This window comes from Pseudorasbora parva, chromosome 7, assembly GCF_024679245.1.
Source record: "Pseudorasbora parva isolate DD20220531a chromosome 7, ASM2467924v1, whole genome shotgun sequence".
In the NCBI taxonomy this organism is placed as follows: domain Eukaryota; kingdom Metazoa; phylum Chordata; class Actinopteri; order Cypriniformes; family Gobionidae; genus Pseudorasbora; species Pseudorasbora parva.
The window spans coordinates 27,206,014-27,222,414 of record NC_090178.1 but is presented as its reverse complement, the minus strand read 5'-3'; the positions used below and the strand labels follow the sequence as shown (position 1 = coordinate 27,222,414).

Here is a 16,401-nt window from a genome sequence, read left to right as displayed (position 1 = left end):
GGCATGGAATATATATTTAGTCCAGCAAGCAGCTCCCATTTAAAAGGAGAAATACAAACAACTAAGTTTAATACACATGCAGTATGCCTGAACCTTAAATCCACAAGGGGGTGCAAAAGTATAGAAAACATGGCTTTTTTTGTGAGGAAAAGACTAAACTAAATCTGTTCATCATATAAAGCAATCGTATCTTAAGAAAATGTTGACTAAACCGCTCAATTCATATGGATTTGTTTCACAATCGCTTTATGATCTTTTTGAAGGGTCAAACTGGTAGTTGCATTGCTGCCTTTGAACGGACAGTCATCTCTCAGATTTCATCAAAAAGATCTTCATTTGTGTTCCGAGGATGAACGAAAGTCTTACAGGTTTGGAATGACATTAATGAGTAATTAATGACCAAATTTTCATTTTTGGGTGAACTAACCCAAGAATTAATTTATTCCCCAGAAAAAAAAGGAAATTAAACATAGTTTATACACAAAATCAGAGGCAATCATTTTCTGACAGTAATTTATTAAGAATCATATTTACGTAAATGTACATATTCCAAAACAATATCAAGTAATATCAGTTTAAACAAAAACATGAAAACACAAAATAACTCAATTTTCTATCCCCAATTCACTTTGATACCTGTCAAATGACAGGACTGAATTGCCACTAACTACTACTGAACTATTATCTTTTTGTCATAAGGGTACAAATATAACAAAAAGGGCAACACATTCTAGAAACAGGACCAGAAGTTAGTCTGGTTGTGTCAAGGCTGGTGTTAACTATAATTTTTCTATCAGCAATATACAAAGGCATCCAAAGGCCCTGAAAATCCATGACTTTGCTGTTTCTGAGACAAATAGCATGTTAACATGGAGTTGTTGGTACAAATATAGTCTCACAGTGGTGTACACTGTAGAAAGTCTTTGTTGTAATAGATCAGCACAAATGTCTACTCCATTTTGTGGCATTTCCAAATTTTGGCAACATTGATTGACTGGTCCAGTCCAGTACTGTATAAAGGATTTCAAATGTCATCTTTGTGACTCTTATAAGCAGTACAACAGACCACTCTGGGGCAGTTTGGTTACGCGACATATCCGCCTGCCCGAGGGCTGAAGTGTGACTTTGGTCTTCTGATGCATCACCAGCCCAAACTCTTAAGAATTAAGTTAGCAGTCAACCTATCAAAACCTATTCAAAACAGGAGACGTGATAAAAAATAAAAAATCTTATCTTTTTGTTAATTACACATTTTTATATTTTTTTTAGTCACTCTTTTGTGGATTTATTTGTAAATCTTTACATTACATATATGTTGTGTATTCCCATCCTTTCTATCTTTTAAATCAAAGAAACAGGCTGTTTTAAATTTCCCAAACAAAGTTAAACATATAACTTGAATTCCAGGGTTCACTGTAGGTTGTTACATTTGAAAAAAAGAAAGAAAAAACTAGACAAAGAAATTCTATCCACATACCACCTGGGGCAGATTAAGTGGTCCCTCCTGTTTTTTCTATGGGTTTATTATAGTGTGTTTGTCCATGTTTAAACTGACCTGCAGAAGAGAGAAACAACCCCTCATCTGAACCTAACCTCTGAACGGTCTGACAGCTTCTGACGGAAAATTATTCTTGTGTCCAACAAAACGGCTGCCCAGTTTAATCTAGACTCCTCCAATAGGCTTTCCATCCCAGCAGGGTCACCGACACTCAATGGGCAACAAAATAAAAAGGCAAAACATCTTCATCCATCACAACTGAAGGTCCCGGGTGAAACTGACATTTCTCAGGGCCTGTGAAGGAAACATGATACACATCACTTAATACATTTGGGAACTTGCAGAACTGCTTTGAAAACAATACTGTAGACTATGAAGCAAACTAATCAATTGGGGAGGGTGGGGGGGGGGATAAGCATTTACACAAAATATACATTAATTCCCGGCTTTTACATTTTTTTATACTATTGTCTGAGGTCAACTTATGATGTTTGTGTGGTTTTTACATACCAAAAAAATATAATGAATTAATTATAGGCTATTTTCTACACTGGTTTTGAGGCTCTCTTCTGAACGCTGGGTTTTGATGGGCGTGACGCACTGGAGACTTGGAAGTAAACGCCCACGGCTAGGATTGGAGAAGATTTGCATATTTAATGAGCTTTAACTCCCTTGTCAGTTCAAGGGAGGGATTGTTTTGAAAGCAGCAACCGGAATAATTATCTGAAAGGGCTCTCAAAATGTAGTTATTAAACAAACACAATGATTTCTCTCTCCTCCACCCGCAATTCATTTATTTTTTTATTACTTGGCCCCGCCCGATCGGTGGATTAGCGTGAACCGCACACACGCGCACTCGTCAAATATCAAGTCAAGAGAGTGAACATTAACAACGTAGATCAAGAAATGAATGTTATTTCACTATTTTAGATTCACCGGCCTACCGACGCACTTACGCTTTGGTCTGGAAAACACATAGCCCTGGGATGTTGGGCTTTGCGAGCCCCCTGACCCATAACATATCCGAGCTGACCTGTTCTGATCCCTAATCGCAATGAACCAACAAATAAGGGATTCTCCAGCCTATGACAGTGTGCTATGGTATTTTTATATTAAGACACGTACACATAATTGATCTGTGACAATGCAATACTATCACATAAAAAAAAAGTGTGCTGCACCATTCCTGTCGGATCCAATATAGAAGACACAGCATTGTGTTTTAATCTCAATGGCCCTCATTTATCAATCTTGCGTAGAAACCGGTGTATATGTTGGCGTAAGATTATGCTTACACTCCTCTCACCGCCTGATTTATGAAACTGTGCGCACCTCTGCAATCCAGGTGTACGCAATACTTGCCCTTGATAAATGCGGCGGCTGAAAACGATCGTCATTAGAATAACACGCCCCTAGATATTCAAGTCTCCGCCTCCCCCACGCCCTTATTTTACGTCATGGACAAACAGAAGACGGCAAAGAAGCGAAACTTCTCCGACGTGGAGATCGGGCGCGCTCAATCATCTCACTAGTTCACTAGTCAGGGCAATGATTAGGACATAAGTCAATGGGCTGATTCCCTGATCAGTGCTCTGACTACTGAACTAGTGAGATGATTGAGACGCGCCCATCGAGACCATCACCAGGGAATAAGTGAAAAAAATAACGAAATTGTTTTATTCGGGAGTTTAAAGAGTGGGATTACAGGCACCTACAAAAACAAAATATGGACCCAAATTACGAGTACTCTTAGGAGGTTGAGAAGCGCACTCCAGCAGTTTAAAGCTGTTTGGATGATAAATTACCATCACAATGCATTATTTTACAGCATGTTTTGAAACAATTAGCATTTAATTTCGTATCACGGCACATGTATTGGGGTGTACAATAGTGATGATGATGTGATGTGGAGTAAGATTCATTCACATTAATAATTACATGACAATTTGTAAGATTCTTATTCTTATTATTATGATTATTATTCTTAATGACGCTTGTTATTTAGAAGAAGAGTGTCGTTTTTATTGATTTTATTACTATTATTGTTTAAAAGAAGAATGTCATTTTTATTATTTTGTCAGTCTGAATTATTTTAGTCCCAGTCCGTGTGCAGCTGCCGGGCCAGGCGGGCCTGAAACGTCAGATAAAGCGCACAGGCTCGCGACTGGAGGAATACATATGCCTACAAATCAAACGCTTTGGTAAAGTCACACAAATTAAACATTGACGTTCATGTTGCACAAAAATAAACACTGAATGTTGTTGTTGTGGTTTTTAACAATGGGTCATATAGCATATCTTGTCAGTGCGTTTTGTGGTGTTAGGAATTGTTTTTCTGCGCATTTTCGCACTAACTCAAACGTGGGTACACCACCTCCTGAGCTGGCGTAGGATTTGAGCGTGCCGTACGCCAACGTCCATATTGATAAATCTCAAAGTCACCGTGGGTTTGGGTGTACGCAAGGTGTACGCTGGAAATTTGGTGTACGCACTTTTGATAAATGAGGGCCAATGTCTTTTTTACAAAGGATTATCTTGCTTTCTTCGGCATGTTTATTAGTAACGCGATCAGTTTAGCTCCACAAGTTGGTGGACGGGGCTACAAAAGCAGCGTACACAAAGACAGCGTTTATATTAATGAATTTTAATTCAAATTAATATATTTAGTTAATATTAGTTAGCTTTAGAAGAATGACTGTATAAAATCACTTATTTAGTATTTACAACATTCTGACCAGTGTTGTTTTTTTTAAAAACAAAAACTATTACAATTCCTTTTTGTTAATTAAAATAAAACTGATTAAATATAAATAATTAATGAAAAACTTAAACTTAAAAAACTCAGCAACTACAGTAACTGAAAAAAGTTTTATTTGAAGTAAAATGTCAAATTTAAAAGTACCAAAAAACAAACTGAAAATGACTAAAACTGAAGAAAAAAAGACAAAAGCACATAAAATTACTAAAATAAAAATCAAATAATAAAAGATAATCCCAAAAATGTATAAAAACTACAGTAGAATAAAATAATGCTAAAATAAATAACACTTATAACACTCACTCTCCTGGTAGAAAAAAGGTGATCACATAAAATTGTTTTCTAACACCCCCTGGTGGTTACATGTTAATATAGTATGTTAGTAATGTATCTAGATAGGGAATATTTTTTAAAATTGTACCGTCAACACTAATGTATGATCATTATCGGAACACACAAGTAAAAAAAGAAAGAAAAAAAAGAAAAAATTGTTACACATTGTCATTGTTACAGTGTATTTATACATTTAAGTGCTTCATAATATTAATTAACAACATGTACTTACTATAGGGTTAGAGTAGGATTAGGGTTTTGGTGATGGTGATGGTTAGTTGCATGTAATAATACATAACGTATTACTATGGTAGTAACTACACGTAACATGTAACAAGGACACTGTAAAATAAAGTGTTACCAAATTCACTCACCTTTGTGTCTCCCAGTTTGTCCCATTATGTGTCTGGCTGCCAAGCAACAGTTTCCTGCCCTCCTCGTAGTCATCCTGATCCACACTGACAAGCAGCCGGACCCCCTCCTGTCCTGCTGCCCTTTTCAAAGAGTCTGTGATGAAGACCCCTTTAAGCGCCTCGAGCAGAGCCCCGCTCAGGTAGTCTGCCCAAAAGGCATCTAGGTTGGCGAGTTCTGAGAACTTGATATCACAGACAATGGAGCCTAGATCCCGGGCGCGGAGCAGCTGGCTCGCCCGGCTGAACAGTTCAAACTGCCTCTCCAACGGCTGCTGCTTGTCTGACGAAACGCCTCCACGAAGGGCCGACTCGTGCTCTGAATACTCCGCACGTACGCGTAGTCGGATATCTGAGAGTGGAAGAGCGTGGGAGACAGAGAAAGAGAGGAGGGTGGGATGAAGGATGAAGGGTGGCATGCAAAGGGACAAAGAAAAGATGATGGATATGTGAAGATTTGGTTTGAAATCGAAGGGTTTTTTTGCAGCAAGGATGGAGAGAAATAAGAAAAACAGTAGCGGAGGAAAGGGGAGAACACGAGAAATGAAGCAGATCAGTGGGGGGTAAAAAAGAGGGCAAAAATACAGTTATAATGAGACTTGACGTTCAGTTTGTTTGTTTATACCAAAACAATTTGGTATAAAAATAACTGTAAATAGCAATGATTCACACAGATTTGCTTAAAGCAAGTTCCTTCCCCATTTAAATTTTGATCGGACAATGTATTAAACCAGAATGCACAAAAATCTTCAAAATGTTTAACATTGAGATTCTTAACTTGTAGTCATTAAGGCTTCAAGTGAAACCGGTCAGCTAGTTCAGGTTTTGCACTTTAGGAGGGGCGGGAGATCTAGATAATTTTCATCATGATGTGACATTTGAATTATTCGCAGGCACACAGGGACTTGGAAACACATTGGTAAAGTCCAACATGTCTACTGAACATAGTGATTGTATATTCGCAGGTCACAGAAACGTGAGGGAGTTAAGAAAGCACATTAACTGAGGCCGTTCGTAAGCTCAGGTGGACTGATAGCACCTCAAGCTAAATCCAGAGATGGGCTCACATTGGAAGTTTCAGTCGACAGATCTGATGATGTTTAAACTTTCGTATGTGCATCTGAATTCTGTAGGGGCCATAATTGATAGACAGAACGATGCAGGTTGGCTTTACCAAACAGTGGAGGTAGAACTGATGTCATGCAACAGCACAGGGAACAGAGACGGCAAAATACGATTGGAGTATACATACTGAACCAGAGCTTCGCAGTGATGTCATTTCCTTTCATGTCATTAGCTCAGAGGTCAGAGGAGGAAGTGGACCCATCAATCTTCAGAACATTGCTGCAACACAAATCCAACCTTTCTACAACCAAAGCCCCACCAAAAATTCCACCCTTTTGCATGTTGGGACGTTTACAAAGCAACAGTCAATATGAAATAGAAAACCATCCAGTAATGTAGGGAGTAAGCAATGAGACTAAATTTATTCATTAGTGAAAATTAATAAAACATTGTTCAAATGCTTGAATATACTGCATTTAGGAAGTCATTGTGAACGGTCAACTTTGATGATAACTTTGACTGTACAGTGAGGAAAATGTATATGAAGACCCTGCTATTTTGCAAGTTCTCCCACTTGGAAATCATGGAGGGGTCTGAAATTGTCATCTTAGGTGCATGTCAACTGTGAGAGACATAATCTAAAAAATTAAAAAAAAAATTAAAAAAAATTACAATATATGCTTTTTTAACAATTTATTTCTATGAAACAGCTGCAAAAAAGTATTTGAACACCTGTCTATCAGCTAGAATTCTGACCCTCAAAGACCTGTTAGTCTGCCTTTAAAATGCCCACCTCTACTCCATTTATTAACCTAAATTAGATGCACCTGTTTGAGGTCATTAGCTGCATAAATACACCTGTCCAACCCATACAATCAGTAAGAATCCAACTACTAACATGGCCAAGACCAAAGAGCTGTCCAAAGACACTAGAGACAAAATTTTAAACCTCCACAAGGCTGGAAAGGGCTGTGGGGAAATTGCAAAGCAGCTTGGTGAAAAAAGGTCCACTGTTGGAGCAATCATTAGAAAATGGAAGAAGCTAAACAATCTCCCTCGGACTGGGGCTCCATGCAAGATCTCACCTCGTGGGGTCTCAATGATCCTAAAAAAAGGTGAGAAATCAGTCCAGAACTACACGGGAGGAGCTGTTCAATGACCTGAAAAGAGCTGGGACCACCGTTTCCAAGGTTACTGTTGGTAATACACTAAGACGTCATGGTTTGAAATCATGCATGGCACGGAAGGTTCCCCTGCTTAAACCAGCACTTGTCCAGGCACACCTTAAGTTTGCCAATGACCATTTGGATGATCTGGGGGAGTAATGGGAGAAAGTCATGTGGACAGATGAGACCAAAATAGAACTTTTTGGTCATAATTCCTCTAAACGTGTTTGGAGGAAGAAGAATGATGAGTATCACCCCAAGAACACCATCCCTGTGAAGCATGGGGGTAGTAGCATTAGAGCTGTGCGATTAATTGTAATCATAATCAAATCGCGATTTGAGCATGCACGATTTCTAAATCGCTTTAGAGCACGATTTTTTCTGCACTCCTGGCCCCAACCTCCCAGTATGCTATCCGAACCAATTTAGAATGCCGCAAGCCTAAATTGAGCATGAGAACGGAACAGACCGGGCATAACATAAGAAATAAAAAAAAATATTATAGGCTAATATTTAAATAAAGCCTAATTAAATAGGCTTCGTTTTCTTTAACCCATGGCCAATGAAGTTTGCGCATTCTGATGGACATTGTCCTTAATGGCAGCAGATATTAATCACATAGGCTGAAGACATTTTTAGCCATACAGATATGTGCAAGACATAATTATAAATTATAAACTATAAACAATCTACTTTTATTTGTGTACACTCACAAAGGTCGTTGATTCGAATAACGGATTATTTTGCATGCTCTCACTCCAAACACTGTCTTCATTTAAAAAAAAAAAAATTTCATAGTTGCTTTCATAGATTTCATTCAGTTCATATTTCTAGCAAACGAAATTCAAAGCCAAAATATCGGAAAAATAAAATAAAACGTTACCGCCATGCAAATTCAAACAATTCATTCCTTTAAATGCGTGGATAACACGCCTATCCTTCCATTGATAATAATGGCTATGGCAGTGCTGGGATAAAGGCTAGACAAACTTACCAATTTTGGAGACTTTAGTCTGGGTTGTTTTTTTGTTGTTGTTGTTTTGTTTACCTACATTAATCAGTGATGCACGGCTTGATCCAAAATGAGCAAGTGCCTGCGGTCACCCGCGGTTATATCCAAAAATATTTTTAATGTTATTTGGGTCGAGGTCGGTCAGGTCGTTTAAAATAAAGTTGCCAAATAAACCTTTGTAATTTATATAGTAGCCTACCTGACACAATTTAATATAAAAATCCATTGGCAAGGAGCCTCTGCGTTCCAGCATAAGTGCAGCAGTGAGCGCACATTCAGCTCCGCAGGTCGTGTCAGAGGCGAGAAGAAACCGTCTCAACCCAGGGACGGCTGATTTAATATTATTTCTACACAGCGCGAGAAAAGCTAAAAATAAGTAGGCTAATCTTCAGTTTTAGGCCACCAACGGCACCTTATAGCCCTTTTAACCCCTTTCCTGACACGCGGGCATCCCAACACGCTGAACTGAGCAATGCCATTGTAGCCTACCATTTGAATAGGCTACTTTTAAACGCATATAGCTCAGTAAAATGAGATGAATGTATTTTCTGAGAGTGGCGAGATCCCTGCATGCGTCTCAAATCTAGGCCCTAGCCCGGCCCGTGTCCGATAGCTTATCAAAATTCTCGGCCCGAGTCCAACTGGAGTCTGTGTTTTTATTTTATTTTTTACATTGCCTCAGCCATTAAAATAGTTCAGTTTTGTTTTTAATGTCAAAGTAGTTATATTTTGTTCTGTTTCTTTATTAAGTTAATTTAGAAAAATGTTTAGAGCAATTTCTTGTTTGTTAAATTAAAGTTTAAATTTATTTAAGTGACGGCCATCGGCCTACAGTGAATTAACCGCATGTTTAATCGATTTAGCCTCTCAAATCAACTCTTGACTTGTCTTGCCTATAATAAAATATTTTAGATATAAAACACTTTAAGCATCACAATGTTAGTTAATTTAGCCTTCTATAATATTACCTCCACACTGTAAAAGGCATTTTTGACGATCTGAGGCTGATACTGCTCGCAAACGACACAAGATAAACAATCTAAACAAATAAAATAAAAAAAAGAACATGCAGGTTGTCTAATACCTTATACATCTACAAAATGAATATAAATCCGATCTTCAATTCCCACGGCAAATGCTTATTTAACGTTCACATCAACGAAAGCAAAAGATTCAAGATGCATTTTATTCAGCAGCTCATTTCAAATTCAAAGACCGCAATATGAGAGAGCGGCCTACCTACGCACTTGTAAGATCATTTAGTCTCATTAATTTTTATTGAAGATGATTGTGTTTTTAAGCATCTAAGACTTATTTCAAGTTTTATTAACAGGCATTTGAGTTGGCTTGCTTTACACATTTAGTAGCAAAACTTGCAGCAGCAAATTTTATTTTTAAATATATTTATATATTTTATTTATTTATTTAGGCCATTTGTCTGTTCTAGAGACGTGTTAACTTTTTGATAAAGCTCTAATTGGTTTCCATTGGAAATTAAAATCGTGATTAAAATCAAAATCGGAAAAAAACTAAAATTCGTAATAGATTTTTTTTGTCCATATCACACAGCCCTAGGTAGCATCATGCTCTGGGGGTGTTTTTCTGCAGATGAGACAGGGTGACTGCACTGTTGACCGGGGCCATGTATTGCAAGATTTTGGGGAACAACCTCAGTTAGAGCATTGAAGGTGGGTCGAGGCTGGGTCTTCCAACATGACAATGACCCGAAGCACACAGCCAGGATAACCAAGGAGTGGCTCTGTAAGAAGCATATCAAGGTTCTGCCGGGGCCTAGCCAGTCTCCAGACCTGACCTCTGTAATTGCAAACAAAGGCTACTATACCAAATATTAACATTGATTTTCTCAGGTGTTCAAATACTTATTTGCAGCGGTATCATACAAATAAATTGTTAAAAAAAAATCATACATTGTGATTTCTGGATTTTTTATTTATTTAGATAATGTCTCTCACAGTGGACATGCACCTAAGATGACAATTTCAGACCCCTCCATGATTTCTAAGTTGGAGAACTTGCAAAATAGCAGGGTGCTATTTTGAATACTTATTTTCCTCACTGTAGCTAAATACCCAGCCATATTCCAAAAACAATGCAGGCGTACAGGGCTAAAGCTAGTAAATATAATTACATTCACTACCTTTTGGGGTCAGAAAGATTTTTATATAAGAAATTAATAACTTGATTCAGCAAGGACACATTAAATTGAAGTGACATTAAAGAAAAAAGAAAACGATCAGCACAGCAGTTTTCAATATTGATAATAAAGTAAGAAATGTTTCTTAAGCACAAAATCATCATATTAGGATGAATTCTGAAGGATCTTATGACACTGAAGGCTGAAGTAATGATCCTGAATATTCAGCTTTACCATCACAGGAATAAATTATATTTTAAACTGTATTAATATTGCACAACATTACTGTTTTACCGTTCACAATATATGTAGCCTTGCTGAGGACAAGAGACTTTTTTTTTTTTTAAACACGCACACAAATCTTATCGACCCCAAGTTTTTGAACAGTAGTGCAATTACAAAATTTGGTAACTCTTTATTTTAAGGTGACATAGTTACATGTTACTACATGTACTTGGTATAGTAATAACAATAAATTATCCATAATTTAAAGCAACTAATCATTAAACCAAACCCTAACCGCAACTCTACAGTAAGTGCATGTTGTTAATTAATATTATTCAATACTTAAGTACAATGTAACTACATAACCTTATAATAAAGTGTAACCCAATATTTTTTTTAAATGCCATGTGAAACCAGGATTCATGTGAAAGTTAGTCTAACTGTATGTGTGCATTGTGTATATACAATCCTACTAATGTTTTGGCAAAGTGATGTTTTAATTATCATGACAATAAAGCTTCTTTTGATCATTATAATCTAAAACTAACAATTTACATATGCCTTTATTAAATTATACTGTTCAAAGATTATCTATTTCAGATGCAGACTTAACTTCACACTTGACAAGGAAATGTGAGGTCTAACATATATTTAGATTTATTAATGATGCTACTAGTACTCTATGTTAAAGGGGTCAGGACATGACAAATACATTTTACCTTGATCTTAATCTTTTGAGATATAAGAGGTCTTTGTACCTTTGTACCATAAATGAATACATTTGCTATGATCTGACGTCATATGGGCAAATACATTTGCATATGACTGCCGTCAAAACAAGACATTGATGAATATTTATACATCATTACACCATAGGCCCTGGCCACTGGCATTCAGCTGCTTAAAGGCTGTTATTGTGAGCATATGCATTCAAAAGCAAACAGATCACATGGCATTCACTGACACAATGTTTCTAAAACACTACACGCGCTCGAGTCTGTCGACAACAGGACAAATGGAAAAGTCAAAGAATGTTCACTTTGACGAGTCCAGTTTAAACAGCTGGTGTGCATCTCTGTAGGATCCCACCACTGGAAACAAATGGATAGATTATTTTAATTGTGTCCCGGATTACATCAGAGTATTATGTGATTGTTCAGAACATTTTGTTTTGTAAATGAGGCAGTGTAATGTAGAGTTACAAAGAAACTTTTGTTGATAAATGAAGCAGACAAACTGGTGGTTTTATATGGATATTTTCGAAATGCTTACATATAATTTACTAACATTATAGGTGAACCTCAAGAAATATTAAAATAAAAAAACATGTCATGACCCCTTTAAAACAAGGATGTAAATTTGGCGTACAGGAACAACATTACTTATTGTATGTTAAGTTTAAAAGGTCATAGTGGTCCCCCTCTCCTAAATATGTTCCCAAAAACAATTTGTAATGCAGTTTGTAAAGCAGACTCGAAACACAAAACTTCTTTAACGTTCTTTTAAACACAGCACACATTTACAGAGCACTTTTAGTTCCATTAAACAAACATATTCAGAGCTCGTCACATACACTAATACAAAACAAAGTCTTTTCCCTGCTTCCAGCTTCAGTACACAAAAGGTACCTATAATAAGCAGCACAGTGGATGTTTTTTTGTTAAGACCATTTTTTAGTTAAGAGCATGTGTCAGAGCATTTCAAAATATATAAATAACATGAATTCACAAATATTTTGATATTTTGTAAAAAAAAAATTATATATTGTATTGATAGTGTAAATTTCTTCAAAATAAACAATAAATAACTATTTCTAAAAATCAATTTAAAAAAGTGCATCATTTTATGGGGTGTTGCTCCATGCGAAGAGCTTCCACACTTATTTCGATCCCTCTTTTTCTGCTGAACAACAAACCAAGATGGAGGGAGAGAAACGAGGGCAAAAGGCTGACCGACTGCACACATAGGTCAGGGTCAGGCTTATCTTTTGACTTTTTTTTCTTTCTTTCGTTCTCTCCCTCTCTTAGTATGTGAGGATGGCCAACTTGTTTTTGTTCCTGACACTTGTGTCAGTCTGTTTTTCAACTGTGGACATAGAGAAAGGAGAGGAAGAGAGAGAGAGAGAAACAAGCAGTTTTGGATGAACGTTGTTGCAGTAGTTTTACTAGGTCTCATTTTTTGGTCAAGCAGGCAAAGTTCATATACATAATTTCTTGTCTGTGTCAGAAAGCAGCCATTTCTAATTCATATGCAGACTGTAGGTTCAGACCTCTTGGGTCAGAATGAGTTTATCAGGCTACTATTTTACTAACTTTACAGCCAGTGTCTACTTCATCTCTGCAAAATCAAAACACTGGCAAGATTCAATAAATGAAGGTACCTTTTAAGGGGACAGTTGACCCAAAAATGAAAATGACCCCAAGATTCACTTACCCTCAAGCCATCCTAGGTGTACATGACATTCTTCTTTCTTCTTTCAGACAAATAAAAATGGAGTTATATAAAAAATGTTCTGGCTAAGCCAGGCTTTATAATGGCAGTAATATGAAGAAAGTGTAATGCCTCTCGCAGTTCAAAACGGCTACACTATAACTGACATCATACGTCACAGGCACGCCAGTTACGCTTTTTTCTCAAGTTGAATGCGGAAGTGGGTCTGGCAGAGATATATGTTTTACATTAACCCTTAAATAACAAGAAAAAAAAAAGCATTATAATTGAATGTCTGTTTTTACACTCATTTTTGTCAAAATTGTATAGGGTCGCTAACGACTCAAGGTGTGTAAGATTGTACGTATATATATTTTTGCACAATAATAAATGAATCTATAATGACAAAATAGGTGCAGTTTAAAATGTTGGGCTCCCCTTTACAGCCATTATAAAGCTTGGATTAGCTAGGACATTTTTAATACAATTCCGATTGTATTGGTCCGAAAGTCATAAACACCTTGGATGGCTTAAGGGTGGGTAAATCATGGGGTAATTTTCATTTTTGGGTGAATTAACCCTTTAACTTTTCTTAAAGTTTGAATGCTGAAAACACACAAACACTGGGATGGGTCTAAACAAGAACTGTTGGGTCATTTTCCTCAGAACTGCTCCAACAAAGGTTCACAGAGGAGATTTTTGAGGACAAAACATCGCAAAACGGAGCTTTGCCGCTTAGTTTGGCCAACGACTGTACAATGGCTTGTTTTTGAACACGCTGAAAATAGAGTAATTTCATGTCGTGTAATGTTGGTGTAATATAGACAAATTATCAGGATGCACCCAATGGACTCCCATAAATTTCCAAGTAATTTTTCATGAATTCTTTGAGTCAGTTCTGTGAAACACTGAGGCCAACAACCCCTCCAGAGAGGATTTTGTTCCTATTTTTTCCCAATTCTAGTTCATCGTTTAGCACATGTAACTGGGGAAGTGGACATTTGAACACATTTGAACACAGAGTATTAGATTCACCCCTCCGCCTATGCGAGTTAGGAAGGGGGTTCTTTACCTTAGGACATGGACCAGGCGCGTGAGTTAAATCACACACATGTCTTGACTGTGTATGATCGCACAGAGCGGACAGCACACACTTGTTTTTGTTGTGAGCTCTGTCTCTTTCACTCTATCCATTCTCCTGCTTTTCCTACTCATTCTTGAGTCAACCTGCCAAGATCAAATGTGGAGTCAACACAGCAAACAGCATGTTCAGCTAGTTCAGGAGTAAAACAAAGGTGAAAGTTCAAAGGTCAGTCATGGCATAGCAGAACTTGTTGTCTGAGAGAAACTGAACAACAAGCATTTCTAGGCTGGATCTCATAGTCGATAGAGAATTTACATGTAACCATTTGAGATTGCAACCATTTGAAGTTTGTTTTATGAACATTTTATAGGCCAAAAAAAGCTCACAGTGCAGTGTAACCTAATGTTTAAGGGAGAGGTAAGGCAAGTTAGGGCACAAAGGATTCTCACCACACTAAACAAAGGGTCAGTGCAGAAAGTAGATTAGCTTTTGCTGCATCAAAGCTCAGTTACAGAGGTGAGAGGATCGATGATTTAAATAAGAAGTGGAATGACAATAATCAGTTTTTTACTGGATAAGAAACACCAGGAAATACAGGCTGATTAAGCTCAGTCTCAGTGGCCCAATACTCAATAATCTCTTTCAGGCACACCACAGGAGTTATTCACACGAAAACTGCTTATCCAAAGGAAAATGAAAAGGAACAGAAAAAGGGATAGAGAAATTGATGAAAAATGTGACAGAAATAAAAACAAAGAACATGGGTGTACTTTTCTGTCTATAAATCGAACCATGAAGGAAGCAGGTGGATTGAAGCAAGTCTAAAGCCCAATTGAAACATTGTTTTTTGTACACAAATGATCACAGCCAGTGTTGGGGAAAGTTACTTTGAAAATTAATGCATTTAAATATTGCGCTACTCCTTTACAAGGGAACTAATTCAATAACAGTTAATTTTCTTTTTTTTTAAAGGAATGTGTTACATGCGTTATTTTTCCTCACATAGCCTGTTTTTTGATGTTGTTGTTTTTTTTGTTTTTTTTTTATAACAAAACATGTTATATTTCTGTGCAAACCTCTTTACACCAAAACTGAAATAATAAGCCTAAGGCTGAGGTAAAAACGTGAATTTACGCATATACAGTAGAGGGCGCAGCTCATACAAAACTTCTAGCTGTGGTTCCATTCTGGATAATGGAAGAATAGGATGCAGGAGAAAAAGCTTCAACACTTACTTCATAAAAACAAAAAAAGTATTTAAATGTTTGCTCATGGTTTAACTGAATTTTCGTTGAAAATCAGTAGAAAGACATTGGTCAATAAAGGTAGATTAAATGCATAAAAATATATTTTTTTATTTAATATTTAATTATTGGAGGTTTTCAAAGTATTCTGGTTCTGCATTTGACCGATTTTATTAATTCTGAGAAAAATACTTCAACTTTTTTGTACAGGTGAGATGAATAAATGCTCATATTTAGTCTAGAACTGCAATAACATGTTTACACATAATGCCTCTGTACTAGGGCTGGGATAAACGATTATTTTTTAAACGATTAATCTAGCGTTTATTTTTTCGATGCATCGATTAATCTAACGATTAATTTTTCCTGTCCGATTCGGTTACGATTCGATTCGATTACCGATTATCTCCCCATTAATTGCCTAATAGCAATTTATACATGTTGATTTAATTATCTGAATGAAAAAACGAATTCCTTAACATTGCAATATATGTTTATTGCTCTTAAAATTCCAAAGTAAGACTATACAAGAGCAATGCATTCAATAAAACCTTGAAAACATAAAGTAGGCTACACACACACACACACACACACACACACACAAATAAATAAGTATTAACCTACAACAAAGAAACATATTATACGATTTTTCTATGTATGCAGCTCAGCCTACATGCTATGCCCATCGATTAAATATCAACAAGTTGGTTAATCAAATCCGGGGACACTGCAAGCGTGAGCGTCTCGGCTGCGTGGCGTGTCCGTTTTTGTTTTTGGCTCCCATGTTAACAGGTTGGAGTTTGCACACTGCCTGTGACGCGCGGAAAACGCGCATGCTGGAAATAGAAGAGCGCCTATTTTTCACGTGTTGGGAGCGTCTCCAGGCAAAATAGAATAGGAAAAGATGTTTATATATCATTTTGACACGAATACATATTATTAAATTACATTTTCATGTTTGAAAGTCTGTAGGTTTACATAAATGCAAATATATAGGCCTAATTGTAATAATAAAAAAACG

General features: G+C 36.8%; 1 protein-coding gene across 2 annotated transcripts in view; it reads right to left on the bottom strand.

Moving 5' to 3' along the window:
• Positions 1-499: 499 nt before the first annotated feature.
• Positions 500-16,401, bottom strand: part of dedd1 (death effector domain-containing 1) — a 32,931-nt gene continuing 17,029 nt past the window's right edge. Inside the window, exons 5-6 of one of the 2 annotated variants that reach the window (XM_067448869.1) lie at positions 4,964-5,351; positions 500-1,792 (exon numbers count right to left, since the gene is read on the bottom strand). In XM_067448869.1, the coding sequence (XP_067304970.1) occupies positions 1,786-1,792; positions 4,964-5,351 (395 nt within the window). In that variant the 3' untranslated portion in view covers positions 500-1,785. Of the gene's footprint in view, positions 1,793-4,959; positions 5,352-16,401 lie in introns of those variants that run through there. The other variant, XM_067448870.1, reaches the window with a different exon arrangement.